This window comes from Desmodus rotundus, chromosome 5, assembly GCF_022682495.2.
Source record: "Desmodus rotundus isolate HL8 chromosome 5, HLdesRot8A.1, whole genome shotgun sequence".
Classification (NCBI taxonomy): domain Eukaryota; kingdom Metazoa; phylum Chordata; class Mammalia; order Chiroptera; family Phyllostomidae; genus Desmodus; species Desmodus rotundus.
In genome coordinates this window covers 117,042,212-117,069,076 of record NC_071391.1, presented here as the reverse complement: position 1 = coordinate 117,069,076, position 26,865 = coordinate 117,042,212, and the positions used below count along the sequence as shown (strand labels likewise).

The window sequence follows — 26,865 nt, the reverse complement described above, 5'->3', positions numbered from 1 at the left end:
ATCATGTTGGTCTTCTCTGTGCATTCCTTGTCTGAAGTCACTCAGCAGCTCTCTCTGATGCTGGCGGAATGCCAGCCTGGGCCCCTGGAGTGAGAGGCAGCTGGAGCTCCATCCTTGAACTTTCCTCCACCCAGTCTTCTCAGGCAGGATGAAGGCTTTTGTGAGACTCTTGTAAAGGCAGGTCATTTGAATAGCAGGGGCAGGCTCAGAGTGATCTCTCGGCTCCCCAGCAAGCACATGGCCTGACCACTGATGGTATCTGCAGAGGAAGTGGTGGAATGTGGAAGTTTGCATGACGACAGTGCACGTACATCCTCCCGTCTTGAGCCAACAGCTGCTGTGCCCTGATTGTCCTTGATTGTCCTCTCACTTGGCAGCCTTGGGCTGCCTCAGAGTCCCCTGCTGCATGCTTTGCTGAGGGGTGGGCCTCTGTGCAGAGCACTTAAGGCATTGGTCAAAAACAACAACAACACTGTTTATTGCTTACATCTCCGGCTGAGGCTCTGTGCTGGTGATGCCACACTGGATCTCGGGGCCTCAGACCTGGACCAAATGCCATTGAAAGGGAATTGTTGTGTCTGAGTGTTTGTTGCCACCCCCAAATTCAAATGGAGAATTCCCAACCCCCAAAGATGATAGTATTACAAGGTGGGGCTATTGAGCAGTGCATAAATCACAGGGGCGGGGGAGCCCTTGTGAATGGCATTAGTGACTTATAAATGAGACCCCACAGAGATCCCTAGCTCCTTCCACCATGTGAAGATGCAAGGAATAGTCTGCAACTTGGAAGAGAACCCTCCCCTCACCTTGATTTTAGACTTCCAAGCTCCAGAACTTTGACAAATAAATACCACCCAGTCTGGAGTATTTTGTCATAGCAACCTGAATGGACCATGACAGGAATCACCCCAGCCAATCCCCTAATGCAAAGTGTCTTCTCTGGTGCACAGACTTACTAGAAAACCATCAGATCTGCCTCAGACGCAAGAGAAACGTGCTTATGTGCCAAGCTTGAGGTTGTGAGGGCAATGAGGAATTTTAGTAGGAAGAGGACAAGGGGTTTTAAAGTGTATAACGCAGACCATTTTAGGCCCTCAGCCTCTGTGCAGGTAGAAGAGAGGATATGGTAAGGGGACCAGGCAGCTGGAAAAAGGCAGATCTAGTAGATATTGCTTATGGAAGAACTTTGAAAGTAAAGGTGGGAGCCCCAGGGGTCAATGACATAGAACCAATGACATAGGTCAGTCTCTGGGTTCTGCTTTCTAGAAACTGGCACCTTGGTCCATGTGAAGCTACCTTTTCATGCATCTCATGGGTACCCTTTTGGGGCACTGAAGACAGTAACACCAGACCCCAGATCTTCTTTCCTGCTCCTTCCTTGGACTCATAAGGTCTCAGAGTCCTGGAAAAAAAGCTTTCTTATGGTCCCTTTTTATGGGACGTGGCCCAGGAGCAAGTAGGAGCAGCATAAGCAAGCAGGTTCCCTCTTGATCATGAAGAGGAAGCAGCACTCCAGCTTCTGACTATCTCAGTGTACTCTGCTATGTCATTGTACTGATGGAAGGGATAGGACCAGAGGCATGGAGAGACCAGGAGGGAGCTGGGATTCAAACGTGGCCCTTCCACTCAGCCTGAGCTCTCACTCCAAGACCCAGCAAGGTCCTATAACGTGGACCTCCAAACATGAGACACTAGGCTTCCTGTTTGTGCCTTCAAACAAATGTTTGTTTCCTTTCAATTGTGATGCCAGTTACTTCTTATTCAAGGTTTTAGCACCCAAACAAGCAGTGTGAGGAACTCACGGGATCACATGGGAGGGAACGGATGCCTGACAGAACTGCGCACACTCATCAACGTAAATTAGGTGTTTAATACATGTTTCCATGTTTGTTGCTCTGTAATTTTGAAAAAGTAAACCCCAGGAAATCAAATATTTGATTGCTTTACTTAATGATGTTCCAAATCATCCCCCAGCTTCCCAATCTTCTGCGAGCAGGCCCCTGAGAGAAGGCCCCAGGTGTCGTCTTGCCCTCAGTCAGACAGTCAGTCCGTCCTCAGGGGCTGGGGTGGGTGGAGAGGGGCCTGAGTAGCAGGACTGAGAAACCCTGACCCTCCCACCCCACCCCCATCTGGACCTTTCACTCCGTGAGTAATAGGTCATGGCCGCAGGCGAGGGGAAACTAACCAGAGTGAAGAACGCAAACAGAGGAGGAGAAAAAAATGCGAAAACAAAGAGAGTAAAGGAGAAATGGAGGAGACACAGACGCTGGGGAAGACTGAACTTTCACTGTGGTACCACAGATTTCAAGCCACTGACTAAGTCACGTGGCTTCAAAAGTTCAAGTAAATTTAATGGAGCAATGGGGTGACGCAGCCGAACTCAGTCCAAGTAATACCTGCTGGGAACCCAGCCGGCGGTCTCCAGAGCGGAAAGCATATTTGAGACCATCTATTTGTATTTGTTGTTATCTGATTATCCAATTTCTGTTCTGTATATTAGACTGTTCCTTCTCCCTCCACCAAGGGTGGGAGGCCCCTGACAGTGGGCTCAGAAGACTATTCCATTCAGAAGGAGTGGCCGCCTCCATGGAAACCAGTTCTTTCCCCACCCTGTCAGTGACACTTCCGTTAGAGCAGTGAAAGTCTGCAGGACTGTTCTGTATATGTTTTATAATATATACGATATAGCAATATAGTAATAGGATATGTATATAATTTATAAATAAATAAATATTCCTGTACTAGGGGGTACACACACAAACATTTTCTACTAAAGGGGTGCGTGGTCAAAATAGATTGGAAACCACTTAACTAGAAAACCATTAAAGACTCCACTATCTTACCTACCAAGGCCTGGGGCCTCACCAGGGGCCTCTGCCTGCTGGCTTACTGTGGAGGAAAAGTCTGCTGTCTAGAAAAGCCTAGTGCCTCCTGTCCCTTTAACGGGTGAAATCACCTGTATTTTGGTGAAACAGAAAAAATATTATTGTTATGATTGTAACTGTGTAAGCCCCCAACCAGCCTCTAAGGAAGTGACATCAGAGTGGGTCTAACAATACAATTGTGGCCACCGAAAGGCAAGAAAGGACTGGAATCCAGTCTGTGTCCTGCTCACCGAGCTGTGTGCCTGGAGAGGGGTGCATCTGCCCCAGGTGAGGGGGGGGGCTTTTACTAACTCTCACAAAAGGTGTATAAATCAGCAGCCCTGCTTTTTTCGTTTGTTTGTTTATTTGAATATAATTTTGTCATTAATTTGCTTTCATAAATACAGTTTACTATCCATTTTCTCTTAGGCTAATGGTAATTCTGAGGGTCCAACCCCTGGAGATTGCGCATCACTGTGGGAGTGGCAGAACGGGGCTCCGGCTTCAGCAGGCGCAGCCCCTCCAAACCATGGTGAGTGCTCAACCTCAGAAGATCATTTTCAGCCCCAGTGTCTCAGAGATGCCCTGAGGCCATCTGACTACACGAATTGGTCCACACAGAAAACAAAGAACCAAGCCTCAGTCTAGCCTTGCTTGGGGGAAGCCTATTTCCTAGGTCCTGGGATGAGGCCTGCCTCAAATGTCTCCATTGGACTAGCCATCCAGCCATGGAAGGTTCCATTTCACTCAGCCTGAGACCACAGTGGAATAATGCAATCCTTCTGAATACGGCCACAGGCAGTCACAGATGTCCACATATGTCCTTGCTCACCCTTATCTTCCTGCAAATTCCACTGATTTATTTACTGGGAAATGTGTTTCCCCTCCCCCCCCAGGCGTTCTCTCCTCTTAGGGAGTACGTTTGCTTCCTAGACCTCAGGTACCAGGGAGAAAGGGAGCAGTGTTGGGCCTCTGTGGACTGCCTCCACCATACTCCTGGACCCTCACGCATCCACCTTGGGCTCCTTCATCGATTTCACAAATTCCTTGACCTCTTCTTCCAGGGTTTTGTTCCTCCTCTCAACATCCTCCCGGGAGCGCTCCACATTGCGGAGGCTGATTTCCAAGACTGCAGACTTCTTCTTCTCCTTCTCCAGTTCTTCATTGAGCTTCACCACCTTAGCCCAGACGTCATAGTTCTCCCTCTCAAGGCTACAAGGAAGGAAAGAAAGGAATGGAAGAATTGAGTATTACCTCTAGACTCTGCCTTCACTCTTGCTCACAACCTCTTCTGTCTATTTTCCTTTCCATATCATAAGACCCCTAGCTAACCTGTACCACTTATTTATGTCCCAACCCTGATGGGAGCACTCCCTAGGAAACTTGAATTCCCAGTCATGTCTGAGCACCTGTTTTGACATTTAACACCATCTTGTGACATCTCTTGTATTGTTGTTTTTCATGTCATTTCACATTTTGTACCTTCTACTAGATAATAGTCTTTGAAAGGAGGGGCCATGTCTAATTATGTACATTTCAACACCCCCACCCCAGGCACCTTGTGTCAGTCCTGCCCAGGTGGTGAAAGACAAATATCATGTGATCTCACCTGTAAGTGGAACCTAATGAACAAAAACAAACAAACAAGCAAAATAGAACCAGAGACATGGAAACAAGGAACAGACTGAGGGGAGGGGGGAGAGGGATAACAGGGGAAAGAAGGGGAAAGGTCTAGTCAAGGAACCCATGTAAAGGACCCATGGATGTGGACCACAGGGTGGGGACTGACTGAGGGAGTAGGCGGTGGGGGAAGGGAGCATGGGCGAGGCAGGGGAGAGCAATGGAGGAAAAATTGGGACAACTGGAATTGAAAAACAATTTAAAAAAATGTTGATTGACTGCTAAAGCCCCACTCATATTCCAGATTCCCAACACCTTTCTTACACTTGAGTGCCTTCTCATACTGCTTCAATGGTGAGTAGCTACCAGTGCCTTCTCTTATGAAGGCCTCCTAGGGATAAAGATTTGGAGAAGTCCAGGGAACTTCCCTTTGAGAGCAGCAGTCCTGGCAGTCCCACCCTCCCTTCTGAATCCTGCTCCAGGTGACGAAGCTATTGGATTCCTGAATTCAGAGGATCTTCACTGTTGTTGGCCAAAACCTTAGTCTAGTCCCATGTGCCCCCAACCAGGCTGTGCTGAATTAACTCTTAGGAATGAGAGTACATACGCCATTTTTTAAGCCAAAAGAGGACATTTCAGGCCTGTGGGAAGATTGTGTGATTGGAAATTTCATTCTGAGAGGTGCTACCTCTCTGCTCCCTCAACAGTCTGACCGCTTTGTATGGAGATTGGAGCTCCCATCTGAGCCTGTGCCTGACTCCTGTCTCCAGGGCTTTGCCCCAATCTGCGTGTATTGGTCCCTCTCCAGAGCCTTGTCTACCACTGCCTATTGCTTCAAAAACTAAATTAGACTCATTCCCTCTGGTCCTCCCATTACAAATCTAGTTTTCTTCTCCAAATTCTCCACATACCTCTTGCTTTGGGGGACATCTCAAATGAGACACTATGCTAGATCTTGACTAGTGATTTCAGTGGAGAGGTAAGATCTGAGTGGACTTGGGAACTGGTCAACCCAGGTTCAAATCTTAGCCCCACCAATGATTCAGTGTGAGACTTTCGGGAATCTTTTTGTCCTCCCTGAGCCTCCATTTCTTCTGTAAAATGGGGATATTACCTATTTCAAAAATTGCTGTGGGGATTCCATGAAAAGGTATGCCTGAAGCATGAAACTCAGACACTACAGACTGTTCCTTCTCCCTCCACCAAGGGTGGGAGGCCCCTGACAGTGGGCTCAGAAGACTGTTCCATTCAGAAGGAGTGGCTGCCTCCATGGAAACCAGTTCTTTCCCCACCCTGTCAGTGACACTCATGTTAGAACACAGTGAAAGTCTCTCCAGGACTGTTCTGGTCACTGCCACGGTGTCACACAAGTCTTGTAGTTCTACAAATGATTGACTTGTGGCCTGGTCTCCCGCCCTTCTCTGCCCTCTCTGCTCTCAGTTACTTCCTCATGCTCTAGCCCACCCCTGCTCCAGAGTGGATGAACACACAGACCCACTCCCTTCCCCTGGCCTCTACACATTTGCTTCTCTCTGCCTGGCCTGCTCTTCTCCCACATGTAGACCTGACTTGTTCCCTCTTCTCCTTCAGGCTTTAGCTTTAATGCCATCTTCTCAGAGGGCCTTCCTGACCACCCTGTTTAACACTGGAACCCCCTTCTTGAATCCCACAACCTTCTGGCCTGTTTTTTTTCTCTCCACGGCATTTTCCACCATCCGGCATAGCATATATTCTCATCACTTATTCGTATTGTCCGTCTGTTCCCGCTGGAGGGACAGCTCCATTAACACAGGGACTTTTGCCTATTTTGTTCAGTGCTATTCCCCAATAGCTGGGATGGTACCTAGCACACAATAGGTGCTCAATAAATATTGTCAGAATGGATAAATCACACTGATATGAAAAAAACATTAAGTTCCTCTTAATTTGTTAAGGTATGTTCATCCTTAAAGAATCACCATTTGGAAATAGTTGATTAAGCTACTGAAGCTACGTAATTTTTCATGAATTTAATTTAAAGCTTAGAGTTTTCACTAACTTAGTCATCTCATCATTCCTTTTATGACTACAGATTACTGTATTCTCTAAACTGAAGGTTTATAATGTCATTCTTTGGCAGACGAGAATAATCCTTACTGCTTCTAAAGATGGAAGGTGAGTGGCTTCCCACTCTATGTGACTCACTTTTTAATCTGTTCTTCATACGTTTGTTTCTGTGTTTCTATTTCCTTTTGCAGCTCCTGGACCATCCTTTGCAAAGATTCAAGTTCCTCGTCTCCAGAGTTCTTTGTCCCAGGCCCGGTTTCAGAGTTTGGGTTGGAAAGAGCATCTCCCTTGGAGTCACAGGCCTGGGAGGGGAGTGCACCTGCTTCACTCCCAGGGGGCCCTGGCAGAGTAGGGATGTTATCATAGGTGGAAGTCCTCTGGGAATCAGAAAGGTTGGGCACACCTTGAGACATCGTTCTCCTGTGCCCATCCCCTGCCTTCACCTCTGAAGAAGGTGACCAGAACTCATTTTTAAAGATCTCCATCTTGCTGTTGTTGGCACCTTGAAAAGATGCTGTCAAGAAACATTTCCGATTAGGGAGTGTCTGAGTCCTTTTTCGTGATTGCAGCTTCCAGTCTCCTGGTTTTTCCCTGGGAGCTTTGCTACTGTCTTCCAGACACATGTCACTCGGCTGCTGTCCAGTGGGGCTGGTTGCTTCCGAGTCACTGGTCTAGAAAAAAATGACCGTGAATGTCACATGGGTTTGTCCCATGTCACAGGTTCGCCGCGTCACAACGTGTCAGGTTCCCCAGAAAAGAATTAGAGACTTGAAGGAAAACATCTCTGGGCCGCACACCTATGAAGCTCTGATTACAAGACATTCTCTTCATTTGTCACATAAATTGATTATCTGACTGACATTATTTTTTAAAGAACATTATAGTTGAAGAAACTCATATTCTAGAGGTGAAGAACTAACTGAAGCATTGTATGTTTGTGGTAAAAGAGTCTGAAGCCAGGATTCTCTTACAACTGTAGAATGGGGAGGCTTTTCTAACTATGACTCAAAATCCAGAAGCCATGAAAGAAAAGCTTGATAAATTCAACCTACATGGCATGACCCCCAAGACTAAAATGAACAAAATTAAAACAAAGAAATCACTGCATGCTAAATCAAGTAAAACATGATAAACTGGAAAAAAATTTGCAGCGCATATCACTGACAACAGGCTAATTGCCCTAATATATAAAGTTCATAAAAATTGAGAAGAAAAAGACCAATAACCAATTGAAAAGAAAAAGACCAACAGCCAATGAGCAAAGGACGAGATAAGGCAGTTCACGGAGGAAAACGCAGCTGGCCCTTACATATAAGAAAAGATGCTTGGACTCTAATAATACAAGAAACTCAAACTAAAAGTACTGAAATACCAGTTCTCACCTATCAAAAGGATAGTCCCCCTCCAAAAAAGCCCCCAGAATTTGACAACACCCCTCTGCTGGGGAAGCTGTAAGGAAACAGGTTCTTCTGTGCATTGCTGGTGGAACTACAAAATGGCACATATTTCACCTGATAATTTTAATCAAAATTACACATCACAAATCTATTTACCTTCTGACTCAGCAATCACAGTTCTGGGAATTTAGCCCAGAGATACATCTGCCTGCATACAAAATGAAGCACAGTTAAGGTTATTCGTTGCAGCCTTATTTGTAGTACAAAGGAATGAAGTCAACAGCGGCTGGCTAAGTAGACTGTGGTGCAAGTGCAGAACGGAACACTATACACCGGCTAAAAACATGAGGTTGTACGAGGTAGCTGTCTGTGCATCGACATGAAAAGCTCTCCAGTGTTGACACTTCAGTGGAAAAATTCAACATACAGAAGAAAGTGTGTGTGTGTGTGTGTGTGTGTGAGTGAGTGCCTGTGGGTGTGGAGAGAGAGCATGTGAGATTGTTACATTTTGTGTAAAAAGAGAGGCAAATAACAATTTACATTCATATCTGCTTATATTTGCATAAAGGAACACTGGAAAGACATAAAAAAGTAATAAAGGCAGGGAAGGATGGAGTGGGTAGAGATAGAGAAGAGAGCAGGAGTTCTCAGTGTAGCTCTTTTTCTTCTGTTTTATTTTTCTCAACTATGTATACATATTATATACATATGTATATATGTATGTATGTGTGTGTGTGTGTATATATATATATGATTTTATTTATTTATTTTTCAAGAGGGGAAAGGAGGGAGAAAGAGAGGGAGAGAAACATCAATGTGTGGTTGCCTCATGGACACCCCACCACTGGGGACCTTGCCCACAACCCCGGCATGTGCCCTGACTGGGAATTGAACCTGCGGCCCTTTGGTTCACAGGCTGATGCTCAATCCACTGAGCCACACCAACCAGGGGCATATTATATATTTTTCAGTTAAATTAAAAAGAAAAAGAACAAAGAAGAAATGAACCCTGAATGTGAAATTAGAAAATCAAGGCTGAAGTTCTCCTTCTGACCCTTCTAGCTAATCAACTGTTTCAGTAAGCTCATCAGGAGTCAGCAGTACCCAGGCCTTGAGGTGAGAACTACATCTAAATCTCATCCTGTAACATTCTAGTGTTGCCATCTTGGGCCAGTTGGTCAACCTCCCTGAGACTCGCGTCCTCAAGCATAAAATGTGCGTGATAAATTCTGCCCTACAGAGTTACAGTGAGGACTCCAGAAGTGATCTGTTTAAATTTGCCAGCACAGTGCTGTGCATAGCTGCCCACACTTACACGGAAATCTGTCCAGTGAGTATAAGAAAGGCTAATCCCAAGGACTGCTAGGATGATTCTATTGCATGAGGTATGAGGATTTCTAAATGTTAATTTAATTTTTGAGTGTTAGTAAGATGCATTGTGCTGAGACCACTTAGGAAACATTTCCACCATCACTACCGGTATCTACTATTTTTTTCAATCCTTTCTTAAGCACCCTTGGGATTAAAAGTACTATAGATAGTTTACAATACCTGGTCAATCCAAAATTTCTAATTCACTTCTTGATCACACATAAAGAATCAGGCTGCTGTATAAAGTTCACATGTTCTTTTATTTAAAAAAATTTTTTTCTATAAATAAGTGAAAATATTTGACCTTTGTGAATTGTTGCCCTCAGAGTCTAAATTTAAAAGTCTGCAGAGTTTTCTGACATTGGGAATGTGAGCCCCAGCCTTTCATTACAAAGAGGAGACTGACATTGCTGAGACAGCTTATCAGGGAATGAGAAATACTACACGAACACACCACATGCTTTGAGAAAGAAATCACGTTTCGTGGGTTAGCAGGAAACCAGCTCTCTCTGGACTTTGACCCAGAATTTTCAACAACCCTCAATGAAACATTTACAAGGTGATGTATCTTTTTCTCCATTGAACCTCCCTTGACTGTGCTTTAAAGTGTTTCCCTCTGGGGTGAGCTTCAGTGAAGAGCCCCATTGCTCTCAGTCACCTGGTGACTGGCACACAGGTCACTAACTCCACCTCCACCATGCAGAGACTAGATTTTGAAGAACACCAAGCTTTCAAGACACAATGAAAGGAGTCTGTACCAGCTGTGCTCGCTGCCACAGCATCATCCAAAACTCCCCAAACTGCCACCCCACTGCCATCTCACATGGGATGGCCTGGATTAAAGAAAGAGTCAGACAGAAGAAAGAGGGCTCTCTACACCTTACCGTGTTGCTGAAGCTATTTGTCCTTGAAATTGGGACGTCTTCAGAGGCATCCCAGCCCACAGAGCTTCGAGCCACGGGAGGTTTCTTGGGGTCATTTTTGGGGGCTGGGGGTGACAGGGGGGCATCCTTGGACTTGGGGAAGAGGACTTCATGGTCTCTGATCATCATGGTCATCACTCTTTGGATCTGAGGAGTTCCTGAAAGAAGAAGAAAGAGATTTGAAGTGCTGGACCATCGGGCAGGAGGAAGGCAGTCCCCAAAGGTCTCTACCCATGGGATGTCTCCAAAAGTGACTCTAAAACCGCATGGCCCCAAAAGACCTCATTTTTCTCCTCATAGGATGCTTCTTAATTGCTTGAGATGGGTGGGAATGAAGAAGGATGTGAGAGGATTTTTTCAGCCAACACTCCACTGGGTCAGTCTTTAATCAGGAAATCAGCAATCTAACAGCAGAGAAAATTAAAACATCCGTCTCTCCTAGTGTGGTCTTCAATATGACATCCGGTATCTTATTGCCCACATAGTGAATACATGCCAGGCATACTGCCCCCCAATTCCATGGCCAGCATTAGTACTCCATGGCAGGACCGTTGCTCACTGACCTAACACACAGCCTCGGAAGCCTTTTCAACACAGCTTCCCAAGTAGCCTTTTTTGTGAGCTGGCTTATAAAATGAAACTTGTTTATTCTTTCTGGGTAGGGGTATTTAAACATAATAAAAGATTAAGAAACACTAGCTAACTGTTGTGCTAGCGTATTATACTATATTAGGTAAATCTTTATTAATATCTGCTGTGATCTGGAAAATGGACATAATTCCTGCCCTCCTGGCTTCATGGGGCTATTTTACAATTCAGACAAGATAATCAGCTCAAAATTCACGCCAAATTGCAGATCAGTTCATAGACATAAGGGCTAGTGTTGTAACTGTTGTTAGTTCCTCTGTATCTGCCTTACCACAGGATCAGCCATACCTCTCATAATCACAGCAGGGTCTTCTACCTTTGACCTGATGAGATTCACACCAATCACAGTAGCCAGGTTATCCACGCTCATCTTGTTAACAGCACAGTTCAGCTGGATTTCATGTAGGAACCTGTGGACAGCCAGGAGATCCCAGAGTAGGAAATAGGAAGTTGCGAGAAGGAAGCATTTCCAGGTACCAATGAGATCTCAGAGATGGATCTCAACTCTCCTCCTGATCTCAGGAATTCAATCAGCCTGCTCTTCCCCGAGAATTTAGCTCCACCCCAAAAGATTCAAGGCCAAGGAATAATAGAAACCAGGAGGGCCCTGTCTAATGGAGGAGGTGGTGGATTTGAGCTGGGAGCAGGGAGGGGAGTCCCACTGGCAGAAAGCAGCATCCAGTTCAGGGAACTAAGAGGAGACTAAAAGGAGCAAAATGGGTGACTACCCTTGTCCTGCCTTTATAAGCTTATTTCCAAGGCTCTTAGCGCTCATTCCACCCAAGTCTCTAGGGAGGAAAATCTCAGAGATGGGAATCCACAGTGCTTCCTTATGCATCCTCCGATTACAGCACCACGCATCTCAAATTCCCAGCAGGTGCTCAATAGTTAACCATCAATTTCTGCTATAAGTCTATTCATTTGAGGCATGCAGTTCTCAGATTCATAATTAAAAAAAAAAAACTAAATAGATCAACAAGGGAATTCCTAAATACTTTTTCTAAAAACTATTTTTAAATAGATAAGCTGAAGCACAATAAAATTCCAAATACAGAAAAATTATCAAATAAAGGTTGGTGTGTCCAAGTGAGGAAACTTTATGGAATATTATGAAGTTATTTATAATTTTGTTTTATGACATAGGGGAATGCTCACAATGAAACACTGAACCGGAAAAAAAAAGAAGCAGGATACAACTATTTATATGTATAAATATGGGCATAATATAGATATATAATTTCAATTTGGAATAAAACATTGTCCTAGTACATTTATATTGATATATATTAAAAAATGTATTATAGAGAGAAAAACATCCAGAAGGAAAAACTTATCCAAATGTCAATAATAATTTTTGCTGGGTAAGAAGATTATGGGCAATTTTTATTTCTTATTTACAGTATGTTGTATTTTCCTGGTTTCCACATCAAGCATGTATCACTTTCTATAATCTGGAAACCATAACAAATCACTGTATTTTAAATTAAGGTAAATTTTAGCTCTGTCTGGCAAGGAGATCCAAGCTCCCAGCTCATCCGGATCGGGATCCGTCCCCAGGCTGCATGTTGCAACGGAGGTGACACACAGCAGGTCCCCAGAAAGAGGAATTGAAAGGGTGGCCTGGAGTGTATGTCTCTGGGACTCTAATTTATGGCTCAGAGTCAGGAATATGGGAGATAATTCTAGAAACATTATAAAGATTCTGGGTTCCGCTGCATGTCCCAGGACTCTGGGCAGCACTGGGAGGGCCTAAGGAGGAAGTAGGTATTTTTGCGCGCTGATCAGATTTTCAGGGGCTCCTTTAAATTGTCTTGTGGACACAGGAAACTACCTTGGAGCTATGTACAGAGTTGACCTTGCAAAGATCCGAACCAGAATCCCTGAGTGTTCCAAGACACTGTTTCCTTTTCTACCAAGGGGCTTCTTTCTGCTGTGATTGAAAACTGTGTAGCTGATACCAAGGGACTTACCTGCAGACGTAGCTCAGGAGGCTGTAGTTGTCCCGAGGAAGGATGGAAAGTTGCTTCATCAACTCCTGCTGAGCCTGGAAAGAGATTTTAAACAGCAGTGAATGAGGCTGCTCCTTGCCAGCGATGAGACGCTGGAACATAACTGGCGTGTCTGTGTAGCAGCAGCACTTGGGCAGTGTTACTGGAGTGTCACATCTCAAGCATTCATTAAGCAAACAATTTTGAGTATGAGTTGTTGAAGTCCTTGCCTCAGGGTAGCACCAGGAAGAGGGAATAACAACAAACAAATGAAAAAGTGACACTGCACAAAAACGATGAGCCTCTCTACACAACCAGCTGACACCTTGCAATATCTGTGAATTTATAGTTTTTTTAAATAAAAAGTTATTGAAAAACACATACCAAACTGAGGAGTTATCACAGGGAGCTCTAGCCCCTGCGGGCAGCTGCCGCTGAAAGGAGAAAAGAAGAGCTCCCTGCCCTTCCTCTCTCTGGCACACGTGTTCTTCATAGGCCCATGTCTGACTCGCACGGTTGTCGTGGAACTGCACATTCTGACCTTTCACCTGCTTTCCAGGTTGGTCAGCCTGACCTTGTGTCCCAGTGGGTCTCAACAAGGTCGTACTGCTGAAAACCCTTCTCCGATGCATCCTCCTTCTCCTACTGATTTTAAAGTGACATGGGGCTATTTGATTATAGTCTAATTCTTTATCGGGCTGTTACATCCCGTGAAAGCTGTCACCGTAATTGGCTTCATTTGCCTTTTGTTGCCAAAGAAGTTCCAGCTGGACAAAGTATCTCACCAAAAGGTAGGGTCCCCTGACCCACTGCTGCTTGCCTACCGAACAGTGTTCAGTAACCACCACCTTCTTTCCAAACAAGACACCTAACTCTGAGACACCAACCTTTGCCTCATCGGCATTCATGAGATGCCCGCAGAGCAGGAATCCCTCATACTGGCTCCAGGGAACCACCGGCTCTGGGAGGTCTCGGAGGTAGAGCTTTAACAGGGAGGCCACTGTGTGCACATCTGTATCTCTGAAAGAAAATAAGCAACGCTCTTTAAAAGCAAAACTCCAGGCGTCTCCTCCCCTCCCCACTGATGATCCACTGAATAGAATCCTATGTTCCAAAGGGGAGCTTTGCAGAGGAGTAGAGTCTGATAAAGGTGTACCCACCAAAACATTTGTGCTGATTTCTTTATGGAATAATAACCCCAACACTTTTTCCTTTATCAATTCTACCCAACTGCCTTAAAGGAAAGTTCAAGGTTTACTTTTTCATTAAATCTTCAACTGTTCAATCTTCATTGCTTTCTTCTTTCTCCAAGTCATTTAGCACCTCACAATTTAGCATTCTGTACTTAGTACCTCATTTTTCATGTGATAACTGGTTTATATTCATGGTCCATCGATCTACCTGATCCCTCAGAGCCTTAAAATAGTTCTGGGATTCATTCATATATTTATGCAATCATTCATTCAATCAACAAGCATTGAAAGAACCCACTAGATGCAAGACACTGTATCAGGCACAGGGATTTCAGCAGTGAACCCTAGGGACACACAGGACCCCTCACCTCACTGAACCACAGGGCTGCGCAAACTCAAATCTTACCAAGTCATTACAGTACTGTGTGGTTAGGGGAGGTCCAGGACCTGGGGCTGTATGGAAATGTGGGAAGAGACACTTAATGCAGAGTTGGAAGCCATAGGAGACTCTTCAGACGAGATCTGTTTAGGGAGGAGTAGTTACAGCAGGAAGCAGGCAGCATGTGTATCAGCCTGGAGGGTAAGGGGAGGAGACCCTGCTGCAGGAACTGAGACAACATTTATCTGATCGCCTGATTAGTGGGAAGAGATGGCTCTTCAGCACAGCTTCTCTGGTTTCCAGCAGGGGTCGGACACACCTTGACCCAGGAGCCAAATCTGGCCCACTGCCTGTAATTTGTACAGCCAGCTAGCTAGGAATGGCTTTTACATTTTTTAATGGTCGGAGAAATAACTCAAAAAAAGAATATTTCGTGGCATGGACAAATTATATAAAATTTGAATTTCAGCATCCATAAATAAAGTACGACAGGAACACAACTATGCTCACTCACTTTTGTAGAGTCTTTGGCCGAGTTGAGCTAAGAGCAGAGTTGAGCAGTTGTAGCAGAGACCAATCTGTCTAGCCCACAAAACATAAATATTTCAGATGTGGCCTTTTCAAAAACATCTGCTAACCCCTGGTTTACAGAGCTATTGCATTTTTTCCATACAGAAAATAAGCCTGAGTCTACCACATACTTGAAGATCATTAGTAAAGAAATATTAATTTACTTCATATCAAGAAAAACTGGGGCTCTTAAGAGACAGTGCCGGCAGTGTTTGAAAGCTGTGATGTGGTAAGAGGTTCAGATAATTTGAGTGTCCCCCGTTCTCAGCAGTAGGGAATGGAGAATCTGCTGGGCGGAAATTCCTCCTGCGTGAGAGACGGGATGGGTGGATTGGACAGGAGAAGGGAGGCATTTGGGAAAGCAGACACAAGAACACCAGGGCTTGACAATAAAGCTCCGTCTTGGCAATGCGTGCAAATATTTTAAAATTTTGTTTTTGACAGCCAGCAGTGGGAACTGCCTTCTTAAAGCCTCCCGCTTTGCTGCCTGGGAACTCTGCTCCTCAGCGGGCGAGGTCCCTGTCTGTGCTCCATGGCTGCCCTCAGGAAACCAGGGGTGGGGATTCTGGAAAAGGCTTCCCTGCTGAGTCACTGCCTGAAAATATCCTGGGTAAAGTTCTCTTGCTGAAATACACAGGAAGTTCCCAAGAAAGTGTCAGAAAGACAACCAGCTGGTACCTTGCAGGAGTGGCATCCTCCTAATGTCCCTGCACCACCGTCCACCCAGGTCTTAATCAGAATCCAGGGTCTTCAGTTTGACTGGGGCCTCTGCCTCTCACCCCACGTCCAATTAGTCTCCCAAATCCCCTCAGTTCTACTATCCGAATGCCACACGAAAACCTCTTAGTCCCTCTCCTCCTTCCACTCCACGGTTTCAGGAGTTTGTTGTTTTTGTGGCTTGTTTGTTTGTTTGTTGCCAGGATTAGGCTCAGCCTTCTGTCTACCCTCCTGCCTCCAGGCCCCCAGCACTCAAAACACACCTGTGGAAAGAATGTAGCAAACAAAGAATCTGAAATGAGGAAAACAGCATAGATGATACGTCAACGAAACAGAATCTTTTGAAGAGAAACAACAAAAAACAAAAGAGCAAAACTACCAGACAGTTTAATCAGGAGAAACTAAGTCGGCAGAAATATCAAACACGAGAAGAGAAGGGGGTCATAGCCACAAATACAGTATAGATACTCAAAGTTATAATTAAAGAACACAGCTATATAAATCCTCTGAGAACACCAGGATCCCAGAGAGCTGCCCGATTCATTTGACCAGGGGAAGATAAGGCTACTTCGCCTGGCTAACTCTGTATGCTTGTTTATTGTGTCTCAGCTTAAATGTCATTTTCTTGGGAACCTTCCTAAGTCTACCAGACCATATCAAAAGCCCCTGTTCTAGTAGTACCATAGTACTACTAGATTCTCATAGTACCATCTATTTTTCATCTTTAGCACTTAACATATGAAGATTATGCAGTTGTTTCTATAAATTTGTGGTTTAATATCTGTGTCCCAATGAAGCAGGGCTGACTCAGATGTCATGATTATAGTCTAAGCTTCCAGCAGGATATTTCCTGTGCTTGCTGTTCCTCCAACCCCACAAAACATCCTTAAATAATTTTTTTAAATCAAGGACTAAGAGCAAGTCAGGAGCCAGGTGGCTTCTGAGTTGGACCCCTGGCCCCCCAGAGATTAGCCAAGGCTCCTCAGATGGCTCTGCCCACCCTCCCTTTGAAGCACTGACCCTCCGACGCAGAAAGCCTATGTGTGTTTCTCACAGAAATAATAGGCATCAGAAGTACATCAGCCTTGTAGCCAGGCAGTATCCAGCCTCATAGAGACTGGATGGACAAAGAGATTATTAAATTCATATTTATATCTTTAATGAGAGCCAGACACACCTGCACTAGATCATAAATTAGAGCTCCCTTGTTTTTCTTTGTCCTAGTGAGGTAATTTGGGGGACTCCTGGTGAAACTGCACATGTGATCCATGTAGAGTGTCTAGATGAGCACCCACTAGGGTCATGTGGACCCAAGCATCAGTCCTGGGTGGACCCTGAAGAGCCCTTCCTATCTCTGGATGTGTGAACTCAGTTCTGGCGGTAGAGATGAGTGATAACTTTCCTCCTTCCAGTCCCAAGTATTTCAGAGGAATCAAAGACTCTGACTCTACCACCCAGGCTGATTTTATAGATGCGTAAGCTCAAGCCTAGGGCAGGTATTTGGCAAACCCCTCAAATCACCTCTGTTCCTCCTGGCTGACTTCACATTGCTTTCGCAACAAACCACCTGTATCTTTTGATCAACTCAAAACTAATTAAAAACATAAGAAGAAAACTGAATATAAAGATGTTGAGCTTAATTGAACAGGTGCCTGATAATTAAAAGCAATTTATGGTGCCGCTGAAAGGTCCCTAACTCCCAGGCCCACAACCTGCTATAGTTCCAGGAATAACTTCACCCATTGCTTTCCTATTAAAATACAGCACCCTTGCTAAGTTAACCTATTACATGCCAAGAACCGCAAAGACAGACCTATGGTGGCCCAAACTCAGTGGCTGTGAGAATGGAAACAGATGGGTCTTAGACAGGCTTCGGAGGGAGAAAGGACAACTTGGGGACTGAAGCGAGAGGTGAGGAAGAGGCAGGCAGTGCGACTGTTCACACAGCATGACACCCAGCTATTTGCTCTTCCCCAGGGTCAGCCCTGCTCCTCAGCGCTAAATAAGCCTGTGAGGAATGTCGACCTCTGGAAACTGGATAGTGCTCAGGCCTGTCTCGCTAAATCTTGGTTTATGGGCTGCTGATTTGGAGAGAATAATGGCTCTTTCTTGTCAGCAGGACAAGTGCACGCAGGCAACCGAGGTAAATATTGCACAACAGGCACAGCGTGCGCTATGTCACGGCAGCAGCGTACCAGCTGAGCGTGGCAGGCAAGAAAACCTCAGCTGGGAGGCTGGAGGAGGTGGCGTGAGAGGGACGTGGGGGAGACGGATGGGGAGGGGGAGAAGTGCCCCTCCATGGATGAGGAGGGTGGGGGAGAAGTGCTCCTACACATGATGTGCCCCAAACAGGGCGGGTCAACTCCACTGAGGAGACTCGGGAGAACACCAGGCTGCCAAGCTGTTAGTATATACTCCCTTCACAAGGGCTCAGAACTGAATTCACAGTTGGGTAGTATTGTGCTTTCCCAAACTAACAAGTCCTGGTTCTGCGACTCCAGGACAGCTGAGCAAGACAATCGGAGCCCTTGGGTCTAGACAAGGGAGCCCTTGGGTACATTCTCCACCTCGCTGTCTGTTGTATAGCCAACTCGGCTCCACAGTTCTTATCTGCCCCAAAGGCCGGGACTGAAGCTAGGACCTGTCTTTCTCCCCTACTCCACATTTCCCTGCCCCTATATCCTAAACATCTCCTGACTCTGCCCAGCAGGCTCTCCTGTCTCTCAGGTAATTGATCACCGTGCCCTCCTAACTGTGCTCCAGACTCCCAGAGTCTGAAGAACGAGCAACACAGAAGGCCCTTTCTATGGCAAGCCAAGGCTCTTGGAAGTGTTTGTGTGAGTCCCATAGTTCAACTGGAAGAGGGAGGTCCTCTTACCCAAGTAAGGCAGAGGAGAGGGCGAGGTGGAGATAGCGTACCTGTCAAAGGAGGGTCTCTCCCCTGCATCAAAGGCATCTCTGAGCTGCTTCACCAGGTTGTCCTGCCCTGGCAGTCGGAAGATGCCCTCTTCATTCAGGCCATGCTCGAGGATGAACTCCGCACACTTCTCCACAAGGATGGGCACCAGGTGAGGGCCAAATTTCTGCTCATAGGCTACGGTCTCATCCAAGCGCTGGCCAAACACCGCTGGGAAGAGAAAAACAAGATACGCCTGTCACTCTGACTTCCCTTGGATGAAGTGACAGGCCAAAGGGCTTTGCCTGGCTCTTGATTTTCTGTGTTGTCTACAACCTCAAAGCTTCTGTGGAAATGATACTAAACAAAATAGAGGAAACAAATCACCCACAATATTTCCTGGGACTATAAATTTGGGGTTGGAAATTGGGGCAGTCTCTCTCAGTCTTTTTCTATTGACACACATATTTATGCATTTAAAATAATAATCTACTTTTACTGAGTAAAAGTGGGTTGTTACTTGTATGCTAGGAATTGCGCTTAGCACTTTGCACAACTTTTCTTATTTAATCTCAACAGCAATCCCATAAAGTGGTATTGTTGTGATACTCACCTTGCTGTTAAAGTCACTGAGCCTTATGGCACTGATGAACTTGCCAAGGTCAAGTGCCAGGGCATCCCACAGGCAAAATTCAAGCCCGGGCAGTAAATGCAAGAGAATGTGCTCTTAACCGGAGCAGCCGCCAGGTCATTTTGAATGTTCTGCTTGTCATATAGCATTAAAGCAGAACAGTCTGCCCCACAGATGTCTCAGAGCATATTAAACAATTATGGCATTTTTTAAAATTTAGGTTGTTTACTATGTTTCACCATTATTAACATTGCCACACAGAGAACATATTCATTCACCTAGCAGAGTTCCTGGAATGTACATAGTACAATGTATTATTTCTAATTCATTGTTTAATTATTTGACATTTGGATGAATGAACATAGGCTTTTTATTCTTTTGAACTATTTCCTTAGGGCAAAGTCCCACATGTAGAATTACTAGGTCACATGGCTTGAACATTTTTATCACTCGATGGTATGCAAATTGCTTTCCAAAAATATTGTTCCAAATTACACTGCCTCCAGCAAAGCATGTGTGGGCCAGCGCCTCCCGAGTCCTCTCAGCGCTCAGCTCTGGCCTTTCCCCACCCCAGTGGTGTAACATGCTCAGTTTATAAGTCGAGATCATCATTGGCTACTCATTTTTTCCCCTCCAGGTCCCCATGCCCTTTGTATCCTGGACGTTCAGAAGATAGGTCATGGCTTCAGCTCTGTCCTGCCTGAGTTTCCCTCTGTTATAATTAGGACTGTGTGGCACCGACCATTTCAACCCATGGACATGGCTTCCCGAAGCCCTTTGGTTTTCCCATGATTCTTTCCCTGGTTGGTCCCCTAGACCCAGTCTCTGATTAAGGTGGATTCCACCTGTAAAGAGCTGTAATGAGTCTTGAATCTCCTACGTCCTTTCCACCCCTATCCACTGCCCTTGGCTAGGCCACGCTGGACTCCTCTCTCACCAATGACTGTGTTTCTTCTCTTCTAAAATGTTCAAAGCCCTTCTGCTACTTACCCTTCTAAACTTCTGGTCTACTTGAGCACATTCCCCCTCTTTTTAATAGTCATCCACTTCTTCCCAAATTGCCACAGCAGTGTTTTTCAAATTACCCCTCAAAGTCCTGGGGGGTTCCCCTGAAGCCCTTCCCTCATCACATCGTGAGCTTGAGAGGTGAGGGCATGGGATCTAGGCGCAGCTGAACAAGTGGGTCTGTGTTCTCCCTACTGCCAGGGGAGTCCAACCTGCAGCCCACGGGCCACATGCAGCTCAGGACGGCTACGAACTCGGCCCAACACAAAATTGTAAATCTACTTAAAACAGTATCTTTTGTGATTATGTGTCGCCATGTATTTAATGTGTGGCCCAAGGCAACTCTTCCTCTTCTAACAGAGATGGCCTCAGAGATGCCAAAAGGTTGGACACCCCTGAGCCTACTCACAACCACACCTGCTGGGCTCTTGTATATTTTACTTGTGTTTCAGTGAAAATGATTAAATATTTTTGTGATTGAAGTTTGAGAGCTGGTACTGGCATTCTTTAGGTTGGCATTCAGCCTGGCCCCCTCCTACCTTCCTGGCCTGACTTCCTGCCACTCCCCCAAAGGCACCTCACCCTCGTGTTCCCAAAGCCCACCGTCCTCTCCAGTCTTCATGCCCTTGGATGGTCTCTTCTCACTGCCCAGTCTGTTCGTCTTTCCCCTCACTGTCTGCTGGAATTCTTTGTCTCCCTTGGCCTGATTCAAATATCATCACCTCTGCTCAGCCTTCCCTGACCCCAGCCTGAGAGATTCTCTCTCTACTCTGTGTACCCATATCCTTCTGGAATATCCCAACCCCTTTCCACACTGTGCTGTAATTATTTGTGGGTCCCTGTGCCCTCTGTATGACTGTAGGCTCCCCGATGCTAGAAATATGGGACAATCTCTTTATATCCCCAGTGATTAGCATATAACCTGGCAAAAGGTAGAGAGCCAACAAATTTTGCTAAATTATTTAATGAATTACTTCATCTTCAAGCAAATGCTTTCCATGGCTAATAATAATTTTGGCATTTGTTTAGTTTGAACACTAGTAGAGATCTCAACAGTAGATAAATTCGGCTGCACACTAACAGTTTTGAGTGCCCTGCATGTGCCAGCAGCAGGCCTATGCTGGGCTATTCAGGCACGGAAATGTTATGTTCAATTAGCTTCCCATCAAATCGTGTAAATAAAAGGACCCCTTAGAAAATAATGAAAAACAATTAGAGAATGTCAATACGATATAGAATAAGGTTCTTATTGGTCCAGGAAAGGAGCTGGAAAGATATTTTCACCAAATTGGAGGGAAATAATTGAAGTAATCTGACTTAAAATATAGACTACATGGCATTTGTAAAATTCCCTTTGAGGGGTCCAGGGAAGAACACTTCAAAGGGAGGGGTGGATGTGTTCCAGAGCAGCTGAAACTTAAGATAAAGGGGCCCATGGGACCCCATCAAGGAAAGACCTCCCAAATATGATGTGACAGTGTGCACGGAGATGTCGGAGCTGTCAAATGTGAGCTGCACGTCTGAGGTCCCCAGGCGGAAGCTCCAGTTCACAGGTGGTCTGGAACTGAGCTCCTTTCACACCCCTCTGCACAGTCAGTTCTGTAACGCATCTCCTCCTCTGGGCCTGTCAGCCTTGTCCTGTGTTCATTCCCTTTCCTCCCGCACTCCACAGTCGTTCCAGTGTCACTCAGCAGTACACTCATTTCCCAAATTTCCTTTTCTCTCCATCGTCTGTACTCTGCCAATTTCCACTACTCTCTCCCTGCCTTCATCAGGCCATGGAGAGCCATGAGGGAATGTAGCAGAATGGATCATGGAAATTTGTATTTCCAAGCTGTGTAAGATCTTGGTTCCAAACCTTCACCACCCACCTTGAGCTCCCCACCATTCCCTCTCCTAGCTCAGCAGGGGGCCTTGTCTCCTCTTTCCCTTATCTCCCCAAATGCAGGATATCATGAGTGAACTCTTCCATTTCCAGTTTCTGCTTTTCTCATCCTTCCTCCAGCATGTCTGCCTGTCTCTCTCAGAGGAAGAAAAGGACCCTGTGCTTTCCCTCAAAGGTGATGTTTCCTTCAACTGTGTGTTTCATCCATTTTCACCTCTTCTAGGATTATACTTTTCTCTTTTGTATTTAAATTTTTTTCTCTTTCAATTAAAAGAGCCCACATGAGTTTAAGTTATTGTCAATTTATTACTAATCTCCTACCCCAGATCTCAAACAATCAATACTCCCCTTGCTTCTGCTCACCAGTATACTCATCAAAAAATGTGTCTACTTCTCAAAAGCGTCATCCATCTTCACAGCCTTTACTTCTTCCCTTAGCATTCACTTTTCAACCCCTCAACCCATCCCCGTCTGGTTTAATCAGCCTGCATCTTTCCAGCCAATCTGGTCAATAAAAACACAGGGCAACTCTGACCTGTGTTTATTCCACACTCTATTGGTCTTCACTGAAGACTCCAATGGTATTGATTCTTCTTCCTCCTCAAGACTTTCTCCCTACATGACTACAAAACCATCCACTCTCATTTTATTCCCACATCCCTGTGGGCTCCTTTGCAGTCCCCTTTATGTGCCCCTTCCTCTACCTTCTGTGTCATTTCCTGGCACTCCAGCTCAGTTGTCCTCCCACTCTAGACATTCTCCTTGGGAAAGGTCATATAATTCCATACATCTAAATATCACCTACAGACTGGTAACTTAAAGTCCACATATCTGGTCCAGATCCCTCTATGTCCATTATCTCTTTCTCTTTCATTTCTTTCTCTTCCTCTCTCTCTCTCCTCTATTCCATTGGTCCAATATATAATGACAGTTCTCCCAGTGTCCTCTTCAATCTCACTCTCATCTGCCCCCAACACTCACAAATCACCCCTTCTCCTGTAGCCTTCCTTGCAGGCAACAGCATTCAGTCAATCCAGCAATCAAACACCAGACACTTTCCTAGGCATACAAAGCCATTTCCTGAGGATACAAAGCCATTAACACAAGGTACTTGCACTCAACTAACCCGAGTAGCTAACATGTGAGTGTTCAAATTACCTGCAACACCCCTCTTTCCCTCCAGATAGATTAGTACAACCTAAAATGCACTTTAAACTGTCTTTCTTCTCTACCCTTGCTGCTACTTTCAAAATTACTGTAATAGTTTCTTTTGTAAACTCTGGTTTTTGCATATTCCTCTCATTGGAATTCACAAATGATTCAGCAAATATAGACTGCGCATCTGTTGTGAGCAAGCCTCTTTGGTAGCTGGAGATTATGATAGAAACAATGAAAAATGGTCTTGCTCTGACTGGTGTGGCTCAGTGGATTGAGTGCCAGCCTGTGAACCAAAGGGTCACCAGTTAGATTCCCAGTCAGGGTACATGCCTGGGTTGCAGGCCAGGTCCCCAGTAGGGGGTGTGCAAGAGGCCACCACACATTGATGTTCCTTTCCTCTCTTTCTCCCTCTCTTTCCCTTTCTAAAAACAAATAAATAAAATCTTTTTAAAAAAGAAAGAAAAATGGTCTTTGCTCTTCTAAACTCTGGAACAAATGCCCTTCCTTCTTCTCCCCACCTAGAAACCTGATCTTAATGCAGGCTGAGTTCAGAGGTGTTCACCTCAGAGGGACTCACTCACCCTCCTCTGTGCTCACAGAGCTCCCTGTATATACCTCTGTTCTATCACCTCTCACGGAGTTTTACAATGATTTATTTAAACATCTCTCTCTTCCACTGGACTGTGGGCTCCTCAAAGGCCGACAGCCTGTCTGGCTCACCATCTATTTTTACCTCCTGGCACAGAGCCTGGCACATGATGGACCAGTCCTCAATGAGCTGTTATTACCTGCTGTCTCCCATCCCTCCTCTTCTCAGCCTTGTCTCTCCTGAACGCACTCTGATCAGCATTTCTTCATACTTGCACTTGTCAAGATCAATGGCCTAATTCACATTTTTTAATCCTGGGGTCACATTCTCTGCCTTCGTATTAACTTCTCTATCAGCAACATGTGACACAGCAAATCACCCCTTCCTCCTCAGACACATTTTCACATGGCTTCTGGTCTGCCACTCTCTCAGTTCTCCATTTATCTCATTAGCTGCTGCTTCTCAGCCTTCTCCAATGATTCCTCCCTTTCTCCCTGTCCTCCAAATGTCCGAGTGTCCCAGGCTTTCCTTTCCTCGTCTGCACATACTTTTTAACCTCAATGCTTTATTAAATATCACCCATATGATAAAGACTTCAAACTTTATGTCTCCAGCCGGCAAACCAGCCAAAGCTATTCTCTCCAGCAAGATGTAACTGCTGCAAGCTCTACAGATATCAGGACCAACAGGGTCCCTTCTCACACGAGAGAAAGAGCATCCTCGTTTGTTTGTTTGCTTCTTTGTTTGTCTAGGTCAGGCTTCGTCATTCTTTGTCTCCGATCATATATGAGGAGTTCGGAGTATGAAACATCCCTGGAACTCCAGAGACCCAATCCTCAGTTCTCCCTCCCTCTGACTTCTGGGTCCTGATTGCCACTCTCTAATCCTGGGTGGACAAGAAATAGCCTAGATAAGGGGACATAGATGAACTGAGACGTCCCAACGAAACTCAGGAAGGTTCCAGGGAAGGAGGAAGACAGAAGATGGGGCTGGGAGATACTCAAAGACCACTCTTCAAGGACACGAAGGGACTAACCTAGGCCTCCCGTTCTGTGCCATCCCTCCTAGGCTTCACCTGCCCTTTCATTGAACTAGTGCTCACGGCTCTTTCTACCCTCTGCCAGCCACTCATTCACTCAGGACTGCTTGTCATGTTGGACCAGTTAACACTGAGAGAGGCATTTCTGTCTTAACAGACAAAATTGTAATTGATCAACTAATTATAATATGTCATATAATAATTCTTAATAAATTTAATTAAGCTACTTCTATGACAAACTGCCCTAGAAGCTTTCACATGTGCTCTCATTTAGTCCTCATAAGAACTCTAGGAAGTAGATATTACTGTTCCATTTTACAGATGAGAAAACTGAGGCTCAGATTAGGAATTTGTCCAAGGCCATACTTGCCTCATGGTTCTAAATTCAGTGATTTAATCCCTTCTGTTTAAAGTCAGTGGAATAAAATTATCTAGGAGAAATTTGAGACATCAGCCAAGTCTCATGGGGAGGGAGACAGAGGTGGAGAGCTGCCCAGTCTCTGCTCACAGGCCATCCTCCAGCCTGTATTTCTCAAGACTCCGCAGTTTTGATAAAAAGCCCCAGGACACTGGGTTGGTTTGGGGAAGTGAAAATGGAAGGATTAGCTGTCACCTCCTTTCTAAACTGGTCCCTCCTTCATCATCAAACACTCCTGGGTTCAGGACAAGAGGCCCTTCCCACCCCAGGTCACCAGGAGAGCCTGCCCCACCCCCATCCTGCTCCCTGCTTCCCCCACTTCCCACCAGCCCTATGGGCCAAGAGCTGGTACCTGCTTCCCATGGGCTCGGTTCCAGGAGCCTTCCTATCCCTGACAAGAAAGGGAAGAAGGGGAGCCTTAGCAAAATGTCTTTTAGTGGAAGAATTAAATCACAAAATAGGTAAGAAATACCTTGCTTTCGAAGCTTGCGGATTTTCTTCCTGAAATTCCAGCCAAAGAGCAGTACCAGGGAGGGAAAGCCACAGCCCATTTCCCACTGCGGCATCCTGGGAATATGAGGCAGGCAAGGGCGAGGAATCACAGCCTCTGCTGGGCCAGCCTCAAGCCTCTCCTCCTCCCCAGGCTGGAAGAACCACCCTCTCTCGCTTTCAGACCAGCACATGCTTGTAAATACTGCTCCGGTTCTGACTCCAGCACAGAAACTCTGGGATCTGCAGGCACCTGCCCCAGGCCCTCCCTTCCTCCTTCCCACACCACTTCCCCTCCCCACTCACCTTTACACACATGACTCTTGGCTTTTAAAGAGTGAACATAAAGCTGTCAAGGCCCACAATAAAAATAAGTGCCTCCTTTTACTTAGCAGCTAATTGTCAACTGCCATTCAAGGGATACCATGGAGGTGGGTTAAAAAAAAATCCCTCCCACAAGCCCTTACCAGCATTGCCCCATATATCAAAGCATCTGGCAGGAACACAGGATTTCACTTAGCGTTGATGAAGCCAGCCCACCCTTCCCTGGAAATGCTTTCACCGCCGCAGGTGGTTCAGTCAAGCCTTCAGAAAGAGGTCTTGGACGTGGGTTGTTGGATAAACTGAGATGATTTTCCTCCTCCCACTGAGATGATTTAGCAAATAGAGCAGCAACCCTACCAGACAGACCCAGGAGACTTGAAATGGACTCTTGGAACCACTAGGGTGGGAGATGGGGGTTGGGGTTGACAGATGGGGGTGGGGGTGCTGATGGGCAGGAGCAGGGAGGATTGCCAGGAAAGGCCCTGGGCAGTGTGATGTTGCCAACCAAGTGTTCATCCCTCCATTCACTCACAGGCCAGGAATAGAGGACTCATCTTGGATACCACATTCTTGTTCATGGTGTATTCATTCCCATGTCCTGACAATGTTACCTCTGAAATACTTCACAAACCTATTTACTTCTCTCCATCCCCAAACACCCCCTTCCAAGCCACCTTAGAATGAAGACTAACATCTTTAACAAGGCTATTTCCAC

The 26,865-nt window shown here is 45.6% G+C and overlaps 1 protein-coding gene across 4 annotated transcripts in view; it reads right to left on the bottom strand.

Annotated features, from left to right (window-relative positions):
* Nucleotides 1-2,130: 2,130 nt before the first annotated feature.
* The window catches only part of ARHGAP25 (Rho GTPase activating protein 25), an 80,803-nt gene continuing 56,068 nt past the window's right edge, over nt 2,131-26,865 (bottom strand). For all 4 annotated transcript variants that reach the window (XM_045193876.3, XM_045193879.3, XM_045193878.3 and 1 more), the window contains exons 5-11: nt 18,636-18,843; nt 13,745-13,877; nt 12,840-12,913; nt 11,158-11,279; nt 10,183-10,379; nt 6,669-7,201; nt 2,131-4,076 (exon numbers count right to left, since the gene is read on the bottom strand). In XM_045193876.3, coding sequence (XP_045049811.1) covers nt 3,869-4,076; nt 6,669-7,201; nt 10,183-10,379; nt 11,158-11,279; nt 12,840-12,913; nt 13,745-13,877; nt 18,636-18,843 — 1,475 coding nt within the window. In that variant the 3' untranslated portion in view covers nt 2,131-3,868. The remainder of the gene's footprint in view (nt 4,077-6,668; nt 7,202-10,182; nt 10,380-11,157; nt 11,280-12,839; nt 12,914-13,744; nt 13,878-18,635; nt 18,844-26,865) is intronic.